At 39.3% G+C, this 23,938-nt stretch overlaps 1 protein-coding gene across 4 annotated transcripts in view; it reads right to left on the bottom strand.

Moving 5' to 3' along the window:
* The window catches only part of dpp9 (dipeptidyl-peptidase 9), a 43,740-nt gene that overhangs the window by 8,330 nt on the left and 11,472 nt on the right, over positions 1–23,938 (bottom strand). For all 4 annotated transcript variants that reach the window (XM_077224571.1, XM_077224573.1, XM_077224572.1 and 1 more), the window contains 5 exons: positions 21,253–21,381; positions 17,630–17,691; positions 17,447–17,547; positions 4,878–5,055; positions 689–848 (listed from right to left, as the gene is read on the bottom strand). In XM_077224571.1, coding sequence (XP_077080686.1) covers positions 689–848; positions 4,878–5,055; positions 17,447–17,547; positions 17,630–17,691; positions 21,253–21,381 — 630 coding nt within the window. The remainder of the gene's footprint in view (positions 1–688; positions 849–4,877; positions 5,056–17,446; positions 17,548–17,629; positions 17,692–21,252; positions 21,382–23,938) is intronic.

Here is a 23,938-nt window from a genome sequence, read left to right as displayed (position 1 = left end):
AAAAATGACTTTATAAAACAAATACATTTTTTTTTTGTTAAAATTTCCTTAATTTGTTTCTGTATTTATTTGTATTCTTTGAAATTCTTTTCTTATATTTATTATTTCTGGAAATGAGGGAGTCAGTCCTTGCAGAGCTCCAGTGGTTGAGAGCTCACATATAGAAACATTAGATCTAGTGATATAGATTGGAATTTTGTACAGGATGTGGCAGATCAACTCGACAGATGTACAGCATGATACTTTTTATGGATATCACAGATCCTTATTTAATCCATACTCAGTACTTCACCTTAGTAGGGCTTGTAAAGTACAGAGATAGGTTATGTATTATTCACAAAACAGATATTGTTTTTATGCTTTATAATAGTTTTAAAACTATTTTGAATTACTGATTTTTTTTATAAGTAAAATTTCATGAACTATTGATTGGCTAAGCATTGTATAATGTTTGATAATGATGTATTATGTTTTTAATATGGTGTTAAGAAAATCTATATTATATCCTCAATGTATTTTGACTAGTATGGAAAGCAAAGAAAAGGAGCCTCTTTGTAGGGTAAAACATAATTTACAAGTTTGATGCATTAGGGAGTTTTTATTTGAATGGTATCATGTATAATTTGCTTGACTGGGTGTCAGAAAATTTTAACTATTTTTTTATTTTTATTTGCAGGGTTAGGGTTACCTTCTGAAGGACTGTATTCTCTGGACCACTGCTGGCAGCCTGGCTGTAAGAGACTGGTTATTCTGTACAAATGGCAGAACCCCGTTTGTGATTCGTTCACCCACAGGAAGCTGATCTTGTCATTAGTTGTTTGAATGAAGGGATAGAAGATATCATGGACCTATTGGGAAATGAGACAAGAAATTAAAACAAAACAGTCACAATAAACCAAGACTTCGGCCATGTTTGAAATACCATATTCCTATACTATTTTCAATTATATAGTATGCAAATGTTCTGTGCGCATTGACCCTCATGACCATCTACATTTGGAAAAATGGAAAAGGTATCCAAAAATTATCTCACATCATGTGTACCATTTCACATGCTGCTTTTAAAAGATTCATCCTGAGTATTTTGTGCAGTTTGCAGTAACTAGTCCTCTAGTATAACATCCTAGAGTACATAGACTATCGTTTAATAGTTGGGGGGTTGGTTAGATTTTTTTTATTTTTTATAATTTGTCTCCAATGCTCATTAAGTCTACATTCATTTGAACAGTAATATTGTGAAATATTACAATCTTAAAACAAGTTTATATTTTAAATTTGTATTAATAAAAATTACTTATATTAAAAATAAATAAATACATAATACTAATAAAACTGAATCTTCACCAGTCATCACTCCAATATTCAGTGTCACATGATCCTTCAGGAATCATTGTAATATGCTGATTTGGTGCTCAAGAAGCATTTCTCATTATAATCAATGTTGAAAACAGTTGTGCTGCTTAGTATTTTTGTGGAAATGGTGATTTAACATTTTTATTAGGATTCTTTAAAGAATACAAAATTCAAAAGAACAGAATTTATTTGAAATAGTAAAGACATCTTTTATGTTACAATGTTAGGTAAATGTGGCCCAAATTTGACTTTTTTGCTCATATGTGACTTAGATCTGTTTTTGTCATGACAGTGTGAACAGCACAAACCACATGGAATCTGATCTTTTCAATTCCGATTATGGCCACTTCCCTATGTGGTCCTAAATCTGATACAGGTCAGATGTTTTGCCATGCGACTGCAGTCTGAATAGTCAAAGAAATTCATGCGATTTTTACGTCCCTGTAGATCAACGTTTGTCACAATTCTGCGCTCATGGGATTCACTTCAAAGATTTTACATACCTGAAGTTATCAAGAAAGGTAGTCAGTGGACAGTGATGTGTAACTCATTATTACAGTGACATGACAGCTCTATACTATATACAAGCAAAACATAAGTGCTCATATCATAAATGTTTAAAAGTTCTGCTGCCTTTTTCCGCAACATTGCCTTAAATTTTTTATATTGCCTGCGCATAAATTCGCTGGCTTCAGCAGCAGATCACGCTAGAAATAAACGTGTAATCGCTTACTTTAATGTCCTCTGTGTTTCCTTCCATATGACAGTGTGCTGCGTAGTAATTATATCTTTCTATTGCGCATGTGGGTCAGTTCAGGACCATGATCTGATCACACTGTAATCCGATATTGGCCACATTTAAAACAATGTGAACAGCTATAAAAAAAATGTATAAAAAAATAGATCTGAGCAATAAATCAGAACTGAGGCCCGCAGTGAACGTAGCCAATATGGCATGGTGTTAAATATCTGTCATTCATGTGAGAGATCTGCTGACAGCTACATGGTTGTTCCTTTTGCTTTAGTCAGTGACTAGAGCACTATCAACCAATTTTAATTTTAGTCTGCTATAATCCGATTAGACAAGATAATGTTACAGCTGACTTTTTTTTCCCCACATTACTCCGGTTTTACGCAGTCTACATTGGTTACCCGTTCGTTTTCGCATTCAATACAAGATACTCATTACATTCAAAGCTCTCAAACTGTCATCGTTTGGTGGAAGGGCATTTTGTACCGCTGCCCCAACTCTCTGGAATTCTATTCCACAACATATCTTTGACCTCTCATCACTACACGACTTTAAAAAACACATTAAAACACATATATTTATCACTTGTTTCCCTGACCTCTGACTCTAGGTTCTGATTTCTATACGAAACCTCTTTCTCTTATGTTACCCTTCACTGTTTATATGTATTGTTTCTATGTCATGTTTCCATGTCATGTGTATTTGTACTTATTGTAAAGCGACTAGAGCTCGACCGATATATCGGCGGGCCGATATTATCGGCCGATTTTAGGCATTTTCCTAACTATCGGTACCGGCATTTATAATGGCCGATAAATGAATATTTTAAAAAATGCGGGTACGGTGATTCATGTAAGGGTGGCGCTGCCAATAAAGCACCTAAAAGCTGTCACAAGAACTGGCAAAAATAATGATTATGAATACAAAAAATATAGCAAGGAGACATTTTAATTGTTTATTAATAAACAAGTGTTTTCAGTCAGTGTCAGCCAAAGATGAAGTTGACCATGCTGACTCGCGATCTTCAGTGAGCGCGCGCCAGAGAGAAATGCACATTTCATACGATTACATGAGTCTGTCTGTCTTTCGTTTTGAATTGTTCTGTTTTAAAGTAGACATTTCAATATAGGTATATTTCAATTCTCAGGTCTATACGCTGAGTTTCGGTTCATGAGACGAGCTCCAGTTCACCCGCAGGCGCCTCCGTGTCGAGATTATCTATCGTCTGCTAAATTTACTTCTTATAAATTAAATCCAGGCAAATGGCTGATGAAACATTGATTAAAATTAAGATACAATTAATACAAAACGAAATTCACTTTGAAACGAAAGGTTTTGTGCTTTCTGTTTGATGTCTATGTGAAAGTTTCAAAGCATTAGTGCCGCTTTCAGAGCGCTCACGTCCGTAGTGCTGAACTGTCGCGTCTGTAACATTGTTTTTTCCTCATAAATGCAAACACGAAAAATAAAATAAAATAAAATGAATATTTTATGTAGCCTGTGGAGACTGAGAGCCAATCCTTCTTCATCCGGTGGGTAGTAGCCTACTTGTGATTTGCGCAGTGTAATTCACAGAATTGATTTCTCTGCTACAAGCCTCTGTCACGTATTGTGTGAGCTTGTGACTATTGCAAGCGCGCAGATGAGAAGTCCTGATTATATTGTCTGCTATATTTAGACCTTCTTCTTATTTATTAAGACAATTGGTTGATGAAACATTGATTAAAATGCGTGGCGCGAGCGATCTCCGACAGTAAACTGATTCTGCTTTGTCTAGGGTAAACAGCTGTTGCGACGCGAGCAGTAACGGCCGCGTCCGGTGTAGACACAGTGTTAAAGCTCATTCTGCCTGATAACGCTACGTTACAACATCAAGCAATATTCCAAAAATGTATATAATTATAACACTTTATATAGGGCCATTTTGCATTAAGAGTAGCCTAGTTTCACGTTTAGTACATTTTGCTTACTAATTATTTAAAATAGTATAAAAGTACTGTACATATGTAATTAAAAACGTTTTAATTATGATATTATTCATTTTACTTTAGTAAAAAGATCTGAGTTCTTCCTCCACTGGTAGAGATTAGAGGAATTAAGAGTAAAAATAGAAGATAATAAGGTTTTGTCAGTGACACTTTTTATATATTTATTGATACAAGTTATGACTAAATTAAAAGACAAAGTCGTCGTTAGTGAAGATTATGCAACAGTATTTAGAATATAATATAATATAACATGCAATGCAAACTAGTTTGGTTACAGCTCAGCTGTATAATTCTCATTCTATCATTCCCCCTGCCTCCATTACATATCTGTGTCACACAAGTGTTTGATTACCACATTTGAGTGATCATTGCAAAACGTGCTTATAAAATATATTTATTCTGTTTATAGCTACTGTGTAAAGTACCCATCAAAAGTTTGTACACACCAATAGGAAAGTGTCAAAACTTTTGAATGGTATACTGTACTATAATACACATATATAATATTGCTACTGTATTATAATATACACATAAATAATATCGGCCGATATATCGGTATCGGGCTTTTTTTACTCCCTAATATCGGTATCGGCCCCCAAAAATCCATATCGGTCGGGCTCTAAAAGCGACCTTGTGTTTTCTGAAAGGCGCTATATAAAATAAACGTATTATTATTATATATTATTAACTGAACTATATAGTGCCCATCATATTGGTTATCAGCCAAGCTGCCGTCCATAAACATCGATATCAGTGGACCACTACACTTGATAGAAGGGTCTTACGTTGATCCAAATGTCAGTGATCTCCTCATAGATGATGAAGGGCTGGACTCCCTCAGGCATGGCTTCCACATGCTCCTCCCACTGCGGATCATCCATGCTCACGGGTATGAAGAGTGCAGGCGGTAAAAGCACTAACTGAAGCTTCTGCTGACTGCGGTCTAGTAACACTGCCCAAGCACTGGAAAGAGAAAATGTAGCAAATAATAGTTATTTTAGTATCATTGAAATATTATAGTTATTAATATTTTGAAATCATTTTTATTTATAAATGTTCAGTTTTATTTTTAATTTTTTTTTTTTAATGACAAAACAATAAAATTATTAGTTTTCATTTTTTTGAAGTTTTAAGTAATTTTTATTTCAGATTTAATTACTTTAGTACATCAAGTTAAACAAAACAATTTGACAAATGTTCTCTTAGCAACCAGCTGAAAAAAAGAAAAATACCCCAGGATTCACAGACAAGCCCAGTCCCAGACTAAAATGCATGTTTGAGCTGTTTTAACTGAAGGCAACTTGCACTGAAATATCTTAAAATATGTCAATGCCATTGTATGTCTTAAGATGCACGCAGGTAATGTTTTCTTCTAAGGCATGTTTACAAAAGCTACTTGGGGCCTAAGATTACTTAGTTTGTTCACATATATATGTCGAACCGCTCCGAGAGCGTTTGGAGGGCTCAAATGAACTAAGTTTTAGTTAATAAACCCTTGTATAAAAAACATACCAATTAAATGGCCAACATGCTAACAGTACTAACTAATCAATTGCATAAAAATATACATCGGTGAGTTTGCATGTACAAATGAGGTTTAAATGCCACAGTGGAAGGTACATTTTTAGTGATCAATGTCTAAAATTTTGACCTGTTGCTCAAACCCAGCTAAAACTATAGAATGACTTCAGGAGACTTGTTTTATGGACTGGTTTTATTGTTTCTTTTTTCCAGAGCTTTTCAGTCCCTGATCACTGAACACTTATATGGAATTGTCTTTTTGTGTTTCACGGTATTCCTTTTTTAATTTCTTTATTAACGTGTGTAGATTTGTATGGACATAAAAAGATTCCACAGCTAAGACATAAACCGAATAAATTTCACAGACATTTGACTAACAATAATGGAATAATGAACAGAGCGGATACGGTGTGGTCACCAGCTGCTGTCAGTATAGTGCATCTCATCCTCAACGACTGAGCCAGATTAGCCAGCTCTTGCTGTGAGAAGTTATTCCTATCTTTCACCAAGGCCCTTGCAAGTACTCAAACACATCTGGGGGGACACATGGCAATATGTGGTTTGGCACTGCAAGGGTGATGAACTGTCCTTCCTGTCTACCTTTAGCATATTATGGACATTGCAGTTATTGCTCTGGTCACATCTGCAGTCCTCATGCCTTCTGCTGCAGACTATGCCATATTCACACAGGTGATCAGGAACGTACTCGGTTACATAATTAACCTCGGTTCTCTCTAGAAGAGGGAACGAGTATTGCGTAAGCTAGCTTACGCTACGGGTAAAGTCATCTTTTCTCGAGATATTGAAGCCAAAAATTATCCTTAATTTTGCATTTATTGTCAATGCAGTGCAGCAGCCAGCAGACCTAGAGCAGGCCATCTTGCGTGCTCATTGGCTGCCGTGCGGCAACTGCTGCAGCCTACCACTGAGCTTGGCGTGTGACTTCGCGCCCTCTACGCGTCACAGCCCGCCAAAATGGGTGCGGCTTAGCGAATAAAAGTCATGCTCAGAGGCTGTGTCACTGGTTTCATCAGCTGAAGCGATAATCGCTCATGGCGCCTGCACGGTCGGGTTACACATTACTTGTTCCCTCTTGTAGAGAGAACCGAGGTTACGTATGTAACCGAGTACGTTCTCTTACGAGAGGTTCTCTCGTATTGCGTAAGCTAGCTTACGCTACGGGAACCCATTGTCAGCGCCGTGCGCGCCCAGTCTCCACTTCATGAGACCCAGGGATTCCCGGAGAACATAGATAAGTGGGAAACAGGTGGCCAGCAAACAGTGGGCAATGAGCGTTGTCTTTTGACGCAAACAGGTCGACTTTTGCTTTGACGAAAAGGCGCCACAGTAACTGGACTGTCTATGGGTGCAGGGACCATTCCTCTGGGGGAACGTGGTTCCTGGACAGTTTTCTGGACCATCGTTCCAGTGGCCTGGCACATGCGCAGCTCTCAGCGAGCGCAGGAGGTACTGAGACCATACAAGGCGGCGTTCTGTCAGATAGCAGAGGCTTCTGGATCTGACACCGCCCTGACAGTTTATGTAGGACACCACAGACATGTTGTCCAAGCGGACTAGCACATGATGGTCCTGTATGAACGGGCGTTTATGTGGAAGCGTCTCTCTTGGTCTGACCACAGGCCAAAGACCGGTCTGCCCTCGAAGACGGTGGCCCAACCTAAGTTGGAGGCGTCAGTCGAGATGACCTTTCGGTGTGAGACAGCCCCCATTGTCACTCCCCGCTGGTACCAGTCGGCCACTAACCAGCCAAAAAGCAGGTCTGAGTCACTCTGATTCATCTGTAGCCTGAAACCCAAGCCTGGTGAGGCACTTAGGCATTCAGCCAGCGTTGTAGCGGGCGCATGCGCAGCAAGCCCAGCTGAAGCACAGCCGCAGCTGATGCCATACAGCCTAGCATCCTCTGGAATGTCTTCAGAGATGTGATGCTGCCCTCCTGGAAAGACGCGGCCAGGTGTCGAACACTCTCAAGGGGGCAAGAGCCGCATCCATGCACTTCGTAAATGAACGGGGTGCCAAAGACAGGCCGAACGGGAGGATGGTGTATTGATATGCCCGACCGTCGAAGGCGAATCTGAAGAATGGCCTGTGACGGGGACTATCGGGATCTGAAAGTATGTATCTTTCAGATCGAGAGTAATAAACCAGGCCCTTCGGATGAACTTGCTCGAGGATTTGTCTGGTCGTGAGCATTTTGAACGGCCGTCTCATGAGAGCTTTGTTCAAATATCTCAGATCTAAGATAGGTCTTAGACTCCGGGTTCCGATCGCCGCACTTTGCGGGCTCGGGAAACTGAACAGGAGGTGTGTGGGGGGGCGCGCGCGCCCTCTGATCTTGGGAACGGCGGCTCGCTGACAGCTGTGACTGTCTGTATCACTTGAGATGACCTGATTACTGGGAATGGGGAACATTTTATGACAATATTTAGTGCGAGCGGAGCCTGGGGCGAAGTGTTTGTCAGTAAGCGTGAGCGGGCACGTGACTTACATTCATAACTTTGCCGCTGTGTGGCTGTTGTGGCCATGCAACAGAGCGAGCAGATAGTAGGCGTGGGCACGTAGTTGTGGGCACGTATCCTACATCTAACACTCAAGCGGCAATCGCCAGCTTTAAGAGAGTGGGCTCTGTGAGAGCGAGAGACACAGGTATAGTGCTTGTGTGTAGGGGTGAAAACTGAGATGTGGGCACCTTATCTACACTTATGACACCATCGGCCTGAGCCGGATAACCAGAAATTATACCCTTCTTGTGAAGCGCGCGCAGCGCCGGGCGTATATTAGTAAGCGTGAGCGCTCGTGAGCGGGTATGTAACTTACATTCATAGCCTTAGGCAGAATAGCCTCCGGGTTCCGATCGCCACACTTTGTGGGCTCGGAAAACTGAACCGGAGATATGGGCGCGGCGCGCGCTCTCGGTGCTTGAATACGGCGGCTCGCTGACGGCGAAGGCTGGCTGTTTCACATGTAACGTCCCGGTTACTTTGAACAGGGAACGTTTTGAGATAACTTTGTGATGCGCGAGCAGTGCCGGGCGTTACTAGTAAGCGGGCACGTAACTTACATTCGTAACCTGACCGATATGAGGTTGTCATAGCCGTGTGACAGAGCGGCCAGAAAGTAGGCTTGAGCACAGGGTTGTGGGCACATTTCCTACATCTAGCACTCGAGCGGCATTTGCCAGCTTTATGAGAGTGGGCTCTGTGAGTGTGAGAGACACGGGGGTATCGTGTTTGCGTGTAGGGGTGAACACTGAGATGTGGGCACATTTTCTACACTTAGAGCAGCACGACGAGAGCCGGATAACCAGACGTTATACTCCTGAGATTTTGCAGGCGAGCGGGTTGCATTACCAGCTTGTTGGCTGCCGAATACATCGCTGCAGTAGCCTTTTCTAAGGGGACTGACAGGGCAAAATGTTTCAATGGAGGTCCGGCCACGGCGGGACCCAACCGTTTTTTTTTTGAGAGAGATTTGTCTGGGTTGCCGTAGCGACAGCGGTTGTGTGCAGGCGAGCGGGTTGCATTACCGGCTCATTGGCTGCCGAATACACTGCTGCAGTAGCTTTTGTAGCCTTCCTGGCTCGAGGAGGAGGTGGAGTGATGAGAACTCGACCACTCCTCGCTGTCCGATGCCAGGATGGAACAGCTGTCACCTGGGTCTATTCCTTCAGCCTCGTCCCCTGAGGCGGCAGTGAGGGCTGAAGCCGGCAGCTGCGCGTAGGGGAGGGGCGGAGAAGGAGAGAGAGAAGCTGGCGGAATGTACTCCAGCAAGCATTCCAGTGTGACCTCAGGCTGCGGTGGTCTCTGTGAGCGGCGTTCCTTCTTGCACGGTCCAGAGGGCGGAGTGACAGCGTCCGTGGTGAAAGCTTCGAGTCGAGGCCGCAGGGTCGACAGCGGAAGCGCTTCACAGTGCACGCAGCCTCCCGAATCCCAGGCGAGGGCTGCCTGGTCTGGGCCCAGGCAGAGAGCGCAAATCACATGGCGGTCTCCGGCGCTGAGCGGGGCTCTGCACGAGCCGCAGGAAAGGCGAGGCATTTTAAGAAAAACGCTTGCGCTCTTTTAGAGAGAGAGAGTGGGTGTCGCAGCGTCGAACACTCACAGGATAATGCATTATAAAGGATACTCAACTCAAAGGATACTTTCCTAAGCTTGCTGGTTGCTAGTTTCGACGGCGGAAAAGCTTCTCTCAAAATCCAGCGATGCGGAGACTTTCGCTGTAGATGATGAAATCAGTGACGCAGCCTCTGAGCCTGACTTTTATACGCTGAGCCGCCCCCATTTTGGCGGGCTGTGACGCGTAGAGGGGCGCGACGTCACGCGCCAAGCTCAGTGGTAGGCTGCAGCAGTTGCCGCACGGCAGCCAATGAGCACGCAAGATGGCCTGCTCTAGGTCTGCTGGCTGCTGCAATGCGTTGACAATAAATGCAAAATTAAGGATAATTTTTGGCTTCAAAATCTCGAGAAAAGATGACTTCACCCTTAGCGTAAGCTAGCTTACGCAATACGAGAGAACCTCTCATAAGAGAACCCTGTCTATCTTTCTCCTGGTGTTTATCCCAGTCAGTAGAAAGGTCTCTTGAATGTCCTTAGTTGTTGGAACCGTGACCTTAATTGTCTACCGTCATTAATCTGTTAGTGCCTTAGTCCACATCCACACAAGGCCAGAGCTTTCGCTTTCCAATTATTTTTTTGCCCTCGTTCTAAAAAAAAAATCCGTAAACAGCGCCGTCTCAAGAAATATCTGCGTACACACTAAACCAACTCAAAACGATGTAGTATACATGCCAGACCAGTATGTGGCCAAGAAATTTGCCACAGAGATACACTAAAAATTAGTGATCGACCGATGTATCGGTTTACCGATATTTTTCCCGATATTTAAGCATTTTCCCATAATCGGGAATCGGTTTTGTAATATCGGATTTTCCGATAAACGGCGCCATCTTGTGGCCGTTTTGAGAATTCCGCCATTGCAGCCCGCGTCTGAGGAGATCAGTCAATAACAACTCTGTGCACAGGTAAAGTATATGTTCTACTTGCTTTGCTTTAATTATTCAACTTTATTTAACATAACAGACATGCATGCAGAAATGAGATTTGAGACATAAATGCCTGATATAGTTTATTTATGCAGCTTGGTTCTAAAAAATTGAGACTAACTCATTGAGCCACGTAGCGTAATCCGTCATGTCCTTCCCCAATAAAGACGTAACTTTACATTAATTAAATAAAACAGACATGAATGAGTGCATGTTGAAAATAAAGCGCTGAATTTAATTCTCTATCTGTTGTATTTGCTCACCATTAGTCTCGAAAAAAAAGTTCGTTCATATTGCTGAGCACTCACTGGGTTGATGATCAGGAATGCAAGCACGACCACTGAATGAAACTTTTGACAAGATTATCTTGTTTAAACACCCTAGATTATATTATCATTTACTACATAGCAATTATTTCGCTAATACACATCTAAATATACCGCTTTGTGGAAATTAATTATTTATTATCTGCACGCGCGATCGCGGTTGAGTAACGTATAGCCTAATGTTATAGTTATGTGTAAATGCATAGATAAACAGCACTTTGTCATAAAGCATTTCATGATCTAGACCGACAAAAATATTAATAATAATTAATAACATACTAGTTGGAAAATGCAATGATGTATATGCTGTTTTGTTTGTTACTTTCCTGATGTTATAGGCTATTCCAGCTAATATTATGCAGTGAATTAATATTACCCAGTGAATTATTCCTCACTCTTAGTTTAAACCTATTAAACGGCACATAAACCTTCTAAAACTGTTTAAAATGAATTACATTTCTGCAAAGGTGATATGACTCCCCTGTCAATTATTTTTTCCATATGAAAACATTAGACTTTTAACATTTATTTTGCATATTGTTAACATTGTTGCTGCTGATGCTTATAAATGATATGTATAATTTAGATATAAATTATATAATGTAATAATATAAATGTTTTTATTGTAATTTGATTAGTTTACCATTTATGAAAACAAATAAACATATCCAAATATGTTAGAATAGTTTTTTTGCTTTATTTTTTACCTCATCAAAGCTTTTATTTTTAAACAAAGACACTTAGTAACAGTGCACTTTATTTTTTGGACTCAGACCCCTCTATTTATTTGTGTATAAATATAAAGTTTTTTTTTTTTTGTATGCAAGGAGGGAGTGATTGTTATAAATAAAATGGTTTGTTCAGTTCATTTGTGTTGTAATAATTGTGCCAAAAACAGAAGTATAACAGTAAATAAATATCGGTTCTGCATATCGGTTATCGGGCACATACACATGCAAATAATCTGTATCGGTATCGGTTATAAAAAAATCAATATCGGTCGATCACTACTAAAAATGGAGAAAACTTGGAGCATGCGCATAAACCTTGCACGCTGTATACAATATTAGGCTCAGTAGCTTATGTTCTTGTTCTTTTTGTTTTACCAAGAACTTTATTGAACAATATGAACAAGCATAAATGGCCTAGTACAAAATAGGGATGAGTCATGATTTTCGAATATTCGATTAGTTAGCGGACGCATATAGCTTGCCACAAAGAACCGGCAAAAGTAATCATTATGAATGTCAAATAAAGCAAGACAACATTTTAATTGTATATTAATAAACTAGTGTTTTCTGTGTCACTCTCGGCTGCAAAGGTGTTGACGATGCTGACTTGCCATCTTCACAGTATTGTGAACGCACCAATTTCTTTTCGTTTTGAAATGTTGTGTTTAAATGTAGACATTTTAAGCTTTCTGTAGATATTTCTGTAGAGCTCCAGTTCATGAGCAATGCAAATTATCACGCCGGCACCTCCATGTCCAGATTATATTGTCTGCTATATTTGCTTATTTATTAAATCCAGGCAATTGGTTAATAAAACATTGATTAAAATTAAGCTACGATTTAAAAAAAAAGAAATTCACTTTAAAGAAAGGCTTTATACAAAACAAAACTTGATAAAGTGGTCAAAATTATGTCTCCCGATATATTGCGCATCTTATGATCCTATCTTAGCCTACTCATGTGGTTCACTTTTCATATAATCAACCTAGATGAAATGAAAAAAAATTACATATTTAAACATAAATATGAAACTAAATACGTTTTCTTTAACTTTCTTAGGCTTACAGACAGTACAGACAGAAATTTTATGTCGGAGCAGAATTTTCTAGCGAACGCCATTTTACCAGTGAGCATGTGGGCCAGGGGTGCGTTTTTCGAATACTAATCAAATAATTCCCAGCGGTCATCGAATATAATTTTTTTCTTGAAATGCCCATCCCTACAAAATACGAAATGTCTTAATCAGACAACAGACAAGCATCTTGGCATAAGAAAGAAATATAAATAAATAAGAAGTAAAATGAAGAAATAAAATAAAAATATAAACATAAAAGAGGCTCAGGAGCTTCTGCAGCACAAACACAAGAATGTGGTCCGCACTGCAGTTGTTGGTGCTGTTACGTGACTTAGCGTTGTCTGACTAAGGTTGACACATGGGGTGATGACCAGGGGTGTGAAGTGACGAATTACAAATACTCACGTTACTGTAATTAAGTAGTTTTTTTCAGAAATTGTACTTTTTTGAGTAGTTTAAAATTTTTGTAATTTTATTTTTACTTGAGTACATTTTAAGTGATGTATCGGTACTTTTTCTCCGCTATTTTCCTTCTGTTTGTGGTCGTTACTCGTTACATGCTTGTTTTAAATGTATTTTATTTTTATCCATCAACGTGATTGGATTGAGTAAGCGGTCTCGTGACTGTCATCAAATCAAATTAAGCATAGACAACTTTAACCGCCTATTCCTGCTGTTACTCGTGACTGCTGTGGAAGTGCATTTTTCACGCATCAATCCAGATATCAATCCTCTAATTTCACATTTCTGCTTAATATGATATTTATATAGGCTGGCCTGTCTACAGGGCCTAACATTTGGTCTGAGGCTGGGGGTATTGCGTGACGAGTTCATAATGCGGTGAATTCCCGCTCCCATTTACTTCAAAATCACATTATAGAGAGACGCGCGTCACGATCTGTGCACTGCCGAGTCTCGCGCTCGCCATGCCGCCAGATTCAGAATCAGTGTACTCTATGAACCATGGCGTTAACTTGAACTGCATTTCTGTCAGTCCGTGACTACAGCTCGTTAATAAACAACGTTTTTTGATTGATCCATTACAATCCGTCTTCATTTGGCAAGTGCACTTGCGCAAAAACATTTTTCATGTTGAACTTTTTTTGTGTGTGTGTGTGGATGCTGCTGATAAAACAGCTTCACCGAGACTACAAAGAGACATGCATTTGTGTGTGTGTGTGTGTGTGTGTGTGTGTGTGTGTGTGTGTGTGTGTGTGTGTGTTTGTTTCTTTTGTAAAAGTTTCCTGGATATAACTTCCCTATTTAATGCACAATTTTCCTTACAAATTAAATTATCAGCATTACAATGTGAGTAAATGTAGCCGTGTAAAATGTAAGGGATGATGCCACCCTTCTAGAACAATGTGCATTTACATTTAAATTGTAACATATTTAATATCATGGAATTAAAGTGTGTAATTAGTGTTAGCTCACAATCTTAGCCTTTTTCAGTGCATTAGGTGAGGTAATCTGATAATATTAGTGATTCTCATTTATCAAAACACTAACATTGATACCGTTTTGGAGAGAAATTGGGTATTTTTTAATCTCTCTATTTGATGCATTTTAAAAAGATGGATGATAGATATTCGTCAATCTTTCTAACAAAGAACAAAATATAATGTGAATTACAGTATGTACAATTTTACAATTTTAAATGTATAAATTGTAGTGCATAGTGTTTATTGTAAGGGGTAGAATCCGCAGCTCAGTACTCACTATTCACTACTCATGAGTACTTTTAAATAAGCTACTTTTTTACTCTTACTCAAGTAGTTTTTTGGACAAGTACTTTTTACTCTACTCGCACTACATTTTTTGGAATGTAATGCTACTTTTACTTGAGTATGTTTTTTCAGTACTCTTTCCACCACTGGTGATGACATCATCATTTCACAAAATATACAGATTGGCTGTACACACGAAAATGCAAGGGTGTCGGTTACAGATTTATCTACTCTGGGACCCGGTTTCAAAAATTAGCGGTTTCAGTCTCCCAAAACGCTGGTTCCATCTGGACGAAATGCCGATACGATACACAATGTTTTTCGCATACAGCTAAACGCGTCTAGTGTGGACACGGGAGGACTTAAAGGACTGTTCCACAGGTGCATGTGCAAAAATTGTTTATGGCTCACTGAACAAGCATGAAAAACATTGTTAAAACCCTTTCCAATAATGATCTGTAAAGCTTATTTGGATTTTACATAACTATATTTAAAATACAGTATCCTAAAAAATAAACTTTTTTTTGTTTTTTTTGTTTACATACACCAATGAGCCAAAACATTATGACAGCCTTTCTAATATGCTGTTGGTCCTCTGTGTGCTACCAAAACAGCGCTGACCCAACAAGGCATGGACTCTACAAGGTGTCCTGTGGTCTCTGGCACCAAGACGTTAGCAGCAGACCCTTAAATTCCTGTAGGCTGAGAGGTGGATCGAACTTGTTGGTCCAGCACATCCCACGGATGATCAATTGGACTGAGATCTGGGGAATTTGAAGGCCAGGGCAACACCTTAAACATTTCATCATGTTCCTCAAATAATCATGTTCTTCTTCATGTTCCCCATTCCTGAACAATAGCCACTTTCCGACCAAGTAGTTACAGGTACTTAGTTATAGGAACTGTCCACTTCTAAACAGTTCTAAGAACTACTCTCCCCCAAACCTGGTTTTGCTGTTTGCGTTTGCACTGGCCAAGTGGCCATAGGAACTGGTAGGAGGGGTAAGGGAGTGACGCAAGCACTGTAGTGCGGCCACATACAACAACAAACCAGCATAGAGGAGGCTATCGAAATGTTCCTGTTCTGCCTTGCCGGGACCTTAATAACGGAGTACAAACGGCGGCGTTTAAAGACTATGCTTGAGTTCTGTACAGAGAAAGAAGACGAAGGCCCAAGCGTAATATGATCTTCAGTAATATGATGGAAGAAGATAGAAGAGCAGAGCGCAGGAGGCACACAAAATGACGGGTAAGTTTAGCTAGCATTAGCAATTAGCTGGTTGAATGCGTTATGTTTGTCTTAAGTTCTTAAGACAGGGCGCTGCAAGTTCCATGTTGACAGTGGGCGTGACTTATAATTTGAACCAATCAACGTAGACCTAGGGAAAGGGAACTAAAAAAGTCCTTGCTCTATAGACTAGGTACTGAAAGAGTTATGGAACTACGCTCTGAGGAACTAAAAAATACCCAACTTAGTCCGGTCGGTACACGAGAAAAAAAGGGTTATAAGAACGTTAGGTTCTAGGAACTGCAAAAATCCCTCCGGTCGGAAAGCGGCTAATGTGTGCAGTGAGGCAGCTAACGTTATCCTGCTGAAAGAGCCCACTTCCACCAGGCAACACCATTGTCATGAAGGGGTGTACCTGATGTTTAGGTAGGATACACGTCACATTTACGTCCCAGTAGAACATTGCCCAGAGCATCACACTACCTCCCACAGTGCATCCTGCTGCATCACTTCCCCAGGTAAACTGTGCACATGTACACTGCAGTCCACGTGATGTAAAAGAAAACAGGACTCAGCGGACCAGACAAAACTTTTCCACTGTTCCATGGTCCAGTTTCGATGCTCGCGTGTACATTATAGGTGCTTTCAACGGTGGACAGGGGTCATAATAGGCACTCTGGTTGGTCTAAGGCTAAACAGCAGTGTGAAGCGCCATGTTTTGTGACATTCCTCTAATAATTATGATTAAAATGTTGTGACTTGTGCCACAGTAGACCTTCTGTTGGCTCAGACCAGGCAGGATAGCCTCGTGTCCTCGTGCATTGATGAGCCTCGGGCGCCCAACACCCTGTCGCCCGTTTGTGGTTTGTAAATCCTTGGACCACTGTTGGTAAATTCTGCAACCCACAAGCCTTGCCATAACAATTTGGCCCTTTGTCAAAGTCTTTCAGATCTTTATTACAGCCCATTTGTCCTTAATCCAACACGCTGATTAAGAGAACTGATTATTTGCTTACCATCTAATCTACCCAGACCTTAAACCAAAACAATAACAAAATTCACATTTAGGAGATTTAAAACTTCAGTCTTCCGCTAAAATGGGTCACAAATTTTTATGACATCACCATGGACTTTAGCTTCTCATCACATCTTCTGTCCAATCAAATGCTCTCTAGAATCTAGAGCATCCCGCCCCAAATGCTATAAATATCACCTGGCCAAAGCGACCGTTGACACGTTATGGAGCAATATGTAGAGATGTGTGTTCGGTTACTCAAACCCTCAAGTTTTATTCCGTTTTCCAACTGTACGTTGGTTATTTTTATACGTAGGTTCATTCACACCTCTATTATTAAATCCAATGTATCATTAGCGTTCGGATTCGCTCACATAATGCCGTCAAGTACGACTTGCAGTCTGTTAGGTAAACTAAACGCTATTGGCTATTTGAAAAGGTGGAAGAGCCATTTAATATGTCCCACCTTAGCTTCCTGTTTCAGTGGAAATTACATCAACCCATCATACAAAGCTGCGCTTTCCAAGGCACTTCAGTGGGCCTTTAATATGTGGCCTTGTTAGGAGATGATCAATATTCACTTCACCTGTGACTGGTTATAATGTTTTGGCTCATCAGTATATAGGAAAGACATAAGAGTACATTTCTATAAACCAATTATTTGTTGTTACTTACAATTTGCCATCTTTTGTCCATCCAGCTCTCGCAATGTACTCAACCCCAGGAAAGAGTGTTGTGAACGGGAGAACAAGCTCCTTGTTTTGTGCGCTAATGATCTACAAAAAGAATAAGAGATTATTATAAAGCCTTTTAACCAGGAATAAAGAAAGAAAAGTGAGCTTGGGGACAGGTACCTACCTTTCCATTCTGGTCAGTTCGAATTTCTGCTAATTTCAGGCTAATTTGAGGGTTCTTACTTCCTAAAAGCATCGAGAGGGGATCATCAGCATTAATAAATAACATTATGCACAACTACATTGACAAAATATCGATAGTAAACAAATCGATGCAAAGAGAATTAAAGAATTTTTAGAATTAAAGTGTTTATTTAAGTCAGTAGTTCTCAAACTTTTTCGGTCATTCCCCACTTTGGACAAGGGGGGATTTTCAAGCCCCACCTGCCCCCATAGCCCCAACACAATGCTAATGAAATACGCAACAAGCTTAAAATTTTCCAATTTATTGAAGCAACAAGTAGTATCAGTATAGTTGTATCTAAAAACAAACTAACTATAAATAACAGCAAGTTCAAAAATAAAGAAAATAAAAGTGCAGCTGTGTCATAACTTGCATGAAATTAAAAAATAGAGAAAATAAAAGTTAAGCTGTGTCAAAATTTGTATCAAGTTCAAAAATAGAAAAGAAATAAAAGTGCCACTTTGCAATCTGTTAAAAAAAAAGAAAAGAAGAGAAATCCATTTGGCAAGACAGGTCTATTTATCCCTGCATTAGTGGCTGCAATGAGCCTGTTTTGCATTAGACAATTTCTCAAAGCGGGGTTGCAGGCTTGATACTGCCACTCTCAAGTCATGCTCAATGTTCAGCTGAGATCTGTACTTTGTTTTCAGTGAAGCAACAGCTGAAAAGCCCATCTCGAAGAGATATGATGTGGCAAATGGGAAGAATGCAAACAGCACACAGTGTATAAGATATAAACTAATGATTAATTATTTTAATATTACTTTGTTCCGATCAGAGCATGTGAGCGGAGAGGGCTTTTGTTTATACTCGACGCGTCCGCACTCCGCACGAGCAAAAATGCCGCTCAGGGTCGCACGCTCAACCCAGAATGGCCTGCTGGTTCGAAAATTATGTGGAATAAGGGCTGCCTCCGACTAAAGTTTTTTTTCTAGTCGACTAGTAGTTGTTCATTTAAGCAATTAGTGGACATATCGCCCCTTTATATTGATTTAATAACTTGGCTATTAGGGGTGTCACGATTCTCCAAATCCTCGATTCGATTACATTTTCGATTCTAAGGTCACGGTTCGATTCGATTCTCAATTTTTACTTTTTTTTTTAAGCACAGGTTGCTGTTGCTCCTAAAAAGTTGACATCACTTAATCGCAATCTCACACATCTCTGTTATTATCAGTGAAGCTGACTGCACAATGAATCTTTCATAATATATAGCCTACATTTTGTTTGTTATAATTAGAGGATTTGCCAGCTTACAGAATTCAGCACTGAACAAAAAGTCTGTTTTGAGCGGTGAGGAGAGTCTATCTTAAATGCTTCTGATTGGCCATTGCGTTCAAGAAATCAACACATATGTCTGTGATTGGCTAAATCGCTCAACGCTGCAAACATGTTATAAATAGAATCTCTGGCCTGTAAATCGTTTCGATTTTGTTTTAGTTGTTCTTGTTGCTTTTCTGCAACAGATAAATACAAATTTATTAGTTTTTATGTTTTATTCATAGATATTTCTAGTTTGCGGGAGTCTGCGAATCGTTTTAATCTCCCGCACACACAGAGTGAGTGCATTACCGCCCGCGCTCGCACTCGGCCATCAAATCTAGTCTCGCGCCGCACTCTATTGCGTTGGGAGTGCACGTCTATAGATCAAGAGCCCGGCCCGAGGATAGTGACGGGAAATATCGGCCCGGGTCGGGCCAAGTTCGGGCTCGGGCATAGAATCTAAGTCAGAGGAATCACAGCCTTTCAACATGTGTGTATTTTTCCCCGCGCCGTCATGAACATTGCCTCTGTCATGCGACAAATTAACAAAAGACTCGGAAGGTCAAGTAAATATTAATGTTCCCTTTAAATTATTTTTGACTGCATTATAATGATTTCTTAATTCAGAATATGATCAAGATTGCGTAGGTGGATGTGTTCGGGGAATTTGCCTGTTAAAAGTATAAAATTTAAAGCCCCTGAAATGACTAGAAAAAAGATTAGTTAATTTTGATGAATGAGACTGAACAATAGAGTCACATCCGAACTTTCCATCACGGGCGCGACATGGGGGCGTGGCAGCATCGACGACTCCATTTTTTATTTCGATTTTTGAGATTGTGAATTAATTTCGATCGATTTCGATTTAAAATCGAAATCGTGACACCCTTATTTGCTATACAGGATAATGAGCGTTATATAGCCACACTCAAGCGCACGCATAAAGCTTGCCACAAAGAACCGGCAAAAGTAATGATTATGAATGTGTAAAAAATAGCAAGGACACATTTAATTGTTGATTAATAAACTGGTGTTTTCTGTGTCGCTGCAAAGATGAAGTTGACTATGCGGACTCGCCATGAACGAATAAAGATATAAAGGCATAAAAATGAAAATTTCCTTCTGTTTGGCGCGCCCCACCTGTCACGTCTCTATTCCCCACCAGTGGGGCGCGCCCCACACTTTGAGGACCGCTGATTGAAGTGTTGCACTTCCACACATATTTATGCCATTAATTCTGGGTTCAATTACCCTTCCAATGATGAATCAAGTACCACTGAGGAAGCAAGACAATAACTAAATAAAAACCAGTTTTGAATGACAAAAACTATGACGAAAATGTATTGAAATATTTCAACGAATAAAACGAGGCGAAGATGTTAGGGAGGGCCGAGATGTGAACTGATGTCATGAGTGGTAGATGTGTATTGGATCCATGCATTCAGCTTTAAAGTGACAGCAGTCTAATAACCTGCAGCTGTCTGTCATTATGTTAATCAAAAAACTAATGAAAAACAGAAAATCACCCAATGATCTTCACTGAATAACTTTAATAACTTTATTAAGGATTATTTACTTTATACAAATAAATTTGTCTGCTTGAAAGAATGAAGAATGTTGCATGCAAGCCGTTATAAAGAATGCATGCATTAATTAAAAAAGAAGCCCATGTTCTTGTCTCTTAATGAGAAGTGGCTTTATTTAATTTTAAGATAAATAAAGATATGTCACAGCAGTTAAATCTGTGTCAATATTGCATGTTCAAACCTTAATATCATTCATATTAACAGGTTAATAGATGTTTTCTCCAGGAATATTTAATGAGTTTGGACATTTTAAAGAAATGCTTAATTGATGCATTACAATTGATCAAAACCCATTCAATTTTCATATTAGATTTTATGATATTTAGTCGACTAAAACATATTCAGATGACTAAAATATGGCCAAAGCTAATTAGCATTTTAGTCAAAAGACTATGACTAAAACTAAATCATAATTTGCTGTCAAAATTAACACTGAGGAAGTTGAGGAGAGTTGGAAAAGATGGCAGTAATGACTTGCTGTCCAATAGTTAAGTCAAGAACCTCTTTGACTGATTCAGTAAGAGTTAGTCTTATCACACGATATGAGTTCACTGATTCATAGGTTGTCTTTAGAAACCCAGGAGTCATTTGTTAACATTGGTTCCACTGTATGTTTGTAGTATTTTTATTTTAAAAGCATTTTTTAAATGGAATTGATTCTCGGTTCTCAACCATATGTTTGTGTTGCTTTTAACAGTTTGTGTTTGTGATTACCGGTGCGAGGATATCTGTACACATCTGCCTTCCGCTCCTCCAAAGCTGGTGAGGGCACATGAATAATCTCTACTTCTGATTCATCAACCTCCTCATACAGCAACTGGAGCGTTCTGCCTCCATCTGCATCTACAAGCAAACATAAACAGAATAAGGGTATGCAGCAGGTGGTCAATGCATTTTGTGTCCAATCCAAATAAAACAAAAACAAAACCTGGTTTAAACCCACCGCATCGGCACAAGTGAGAAAGTGCATGCAGAATAAAATGACGATGTGTGCACAACATTTTTTCGAAACTTTGCATGCGCTTCCGCTTCTGAAGGTGTACAACTTTGAGGCGATTCTGGCACCCAGTTTGCGCTTGTCTAAATTGTTTACATTTACAAAATTAGCCTACAGTGGCAGAAATAAATCCTTTTAATGAAAATAAAGGTCCATTTTAAATAAAAATGTTTGGGAAATTAAATTAATTTAATTATTTATTTATGATTTAACGCAATATCAGCAGCAATGGCTATACTCATGGCAATCAACAATATTGCAATTTTTTAAATATAATTATGATAAGAATCACTTCAATACATTGTTTACAATAATTAAAAAACAATCAATATACAAAATTAGACATATCAATAACAAAAACAGTAATAACAATTACATAGAATCTTTCAATTTAATATGTGATAGAAATTCTAAAATGATTCTAGGAGCAATCTTTTTAAAAATGTCCATTAAAGGGTTAGTTCACCCAAAAATGAAAATTAAGTCATTAATTACTCACCCCCATGCTGTACCAACCCCGTAAGACCTTCGTTCATCTTCGGAACACAAATGAAGATATTTTTGATTAAATCTGAGGTGGATCACTGCTACATAGGCTGCCAGAGGGAATGAAACTTGACGGCCCAGAAAGTCATTAAAGAACATGTTTAAATATTCCATGTGCCTACAGTGGCTCAACTATAAGTTTATCAAGCGACGAGACTACTTTTTTCCCGAAAAAACCCCCATAAATAACGACTTTATTCGACTATTCCTTTTCTTCCTTGTGGGCCTGAGACGAGAGTTCAAGAGATTTCCAAGACGCATGCGCGAGAACTGAGAAGAGGACGTTCTTCTTCTAATACTTCTTGTTCAGTTCTCGCGCATGCGTCGTGGAAATCTCTTGAACTCTCGTCTCAGGCCCACAAGGAATGAAAAGGAATAGTCGAATAAAGTCGTTATTTATGTTTTTTTTTTCGGAAAAAAAGTATTCTCGTCGCTTGATAAACAAATAGTTGAGCCACTGTAGGCACATGGAATATTTAAACATGTTCTTTAATGACTTTCTGGGCCGTCAAGTTTCATTCCCTCTGGCAGCCTATGTAGCAGTGATCCACCTCTCAGATTTAATCAAAAATATCTTCATTTGTGTTTCGAAGATGAACGAAGGTCTTACGGGGTTGGTACAGCATGGGGGTGAGTAATTAATGACTTAATTTTCATTTTTGGGTGAACTAACCCTTTAATGTATTTTCTGAACGTTGTCTAATATCTAGTGCTGTCAGTTAAACGCGTTATTAACGGCGTTAACGCAAACCCATTTTAACGTAGTCAATTTTTTTAGCGCGAGATTAACGTTCTTTTTGGCCTAGCAAACTTTTTAGTATTGTTCACATGCTGTTGCAACAACTAGTAACGTTAAAAAAAAACTACAACACCACACCAGATCTAGCTAGACCGGAAACAAAACAACAGGCACGCCGCACACACTTGTTTGGCTTTGCGAGCCGGCCGAAGAGCAGTAGGGTAACGTTACATTTTGAGTGGATGGCGAGCGCGAGACGCTGAAATGGTTGCCAATAAGATTCTGAATGGAAAGTTTACTTATAAAAAATTGCCAAATGGTTCCATTGACAAGACCAAAGTGATCTGTGTGTTTTGTAGTTGTGAACTGAGCTATCATCGCAGCACACCCAGTCTGAAATACCACTTGATGGCCAAGCACACAGCTGATGCGAATTCTCCACCCCCTCGTCAAAGCTAGGCGACAATGGAGGACTTCAGACAGAAGCATATGAATATCACAACTAAGAACAAACTTACTGCAGCCATAGCTAAATAGGTGGCTAATGCATGTAGGCCTGCTAACGTTGTTGAGGACGAGGGTCTAAGCTGATATCATTCTCATCGCATCCAAAAACGCATCGCATCAAAAATGAGAAAAAAACAATTGGACAAAAAAGAAATCAAGGGACATTTAGAATAGATAAAAATGTGCGATTAATTGCGAGTTAACTATGACATTAATGCGATTAAATATTTTAATCGTTTGACAGCACTACTAATATCATAAAAAAAAGAACATTCTATTAAAATATGTTTAACAATCTTTAATTCTTACACAATCACACACCGGTTTCTCTTCCCCTTTAAATAAATATGAATGAGTGAGCCTTGAATGTCCAATGCGGCATTTCGTATATAAGACCTGGTCATATCTATTTTTGAAAATAATAACAATTAACTCCTTGATTTAGTACTTGATTGACCTAATATAGTTTGTACATTTACAATAAAATGGCAAATGGAATTGAACGAATGTGTAAATAACAGATTCAATATGGGTTTACATTGACATTTACATTACAATTTCCAACTGAAGTGTTTCTTTTACTGAAAATATTTAAGAGATTGTCGTTTCAT

This window comes from Siphateles boraxobius, unplaced genomic scaffold (assembly GCF_051911475.1).
Source record: "Siphateles boraxobius isolate OS27281-9 unplaced genomic scaffold, OSU_SipBor_1 9, whole genome shotgun sequence".
NCBI lineage: Eukaryota > Metazoa > Chordata > Actinopteri > Cypriniformes > Leuciscidae > Siphateles > Siphateles boraxobius.
Note: the sequence above shows the minus strand (reverse complement) of the source record. Positions and strands in the feature narration are given on the sequence as shown.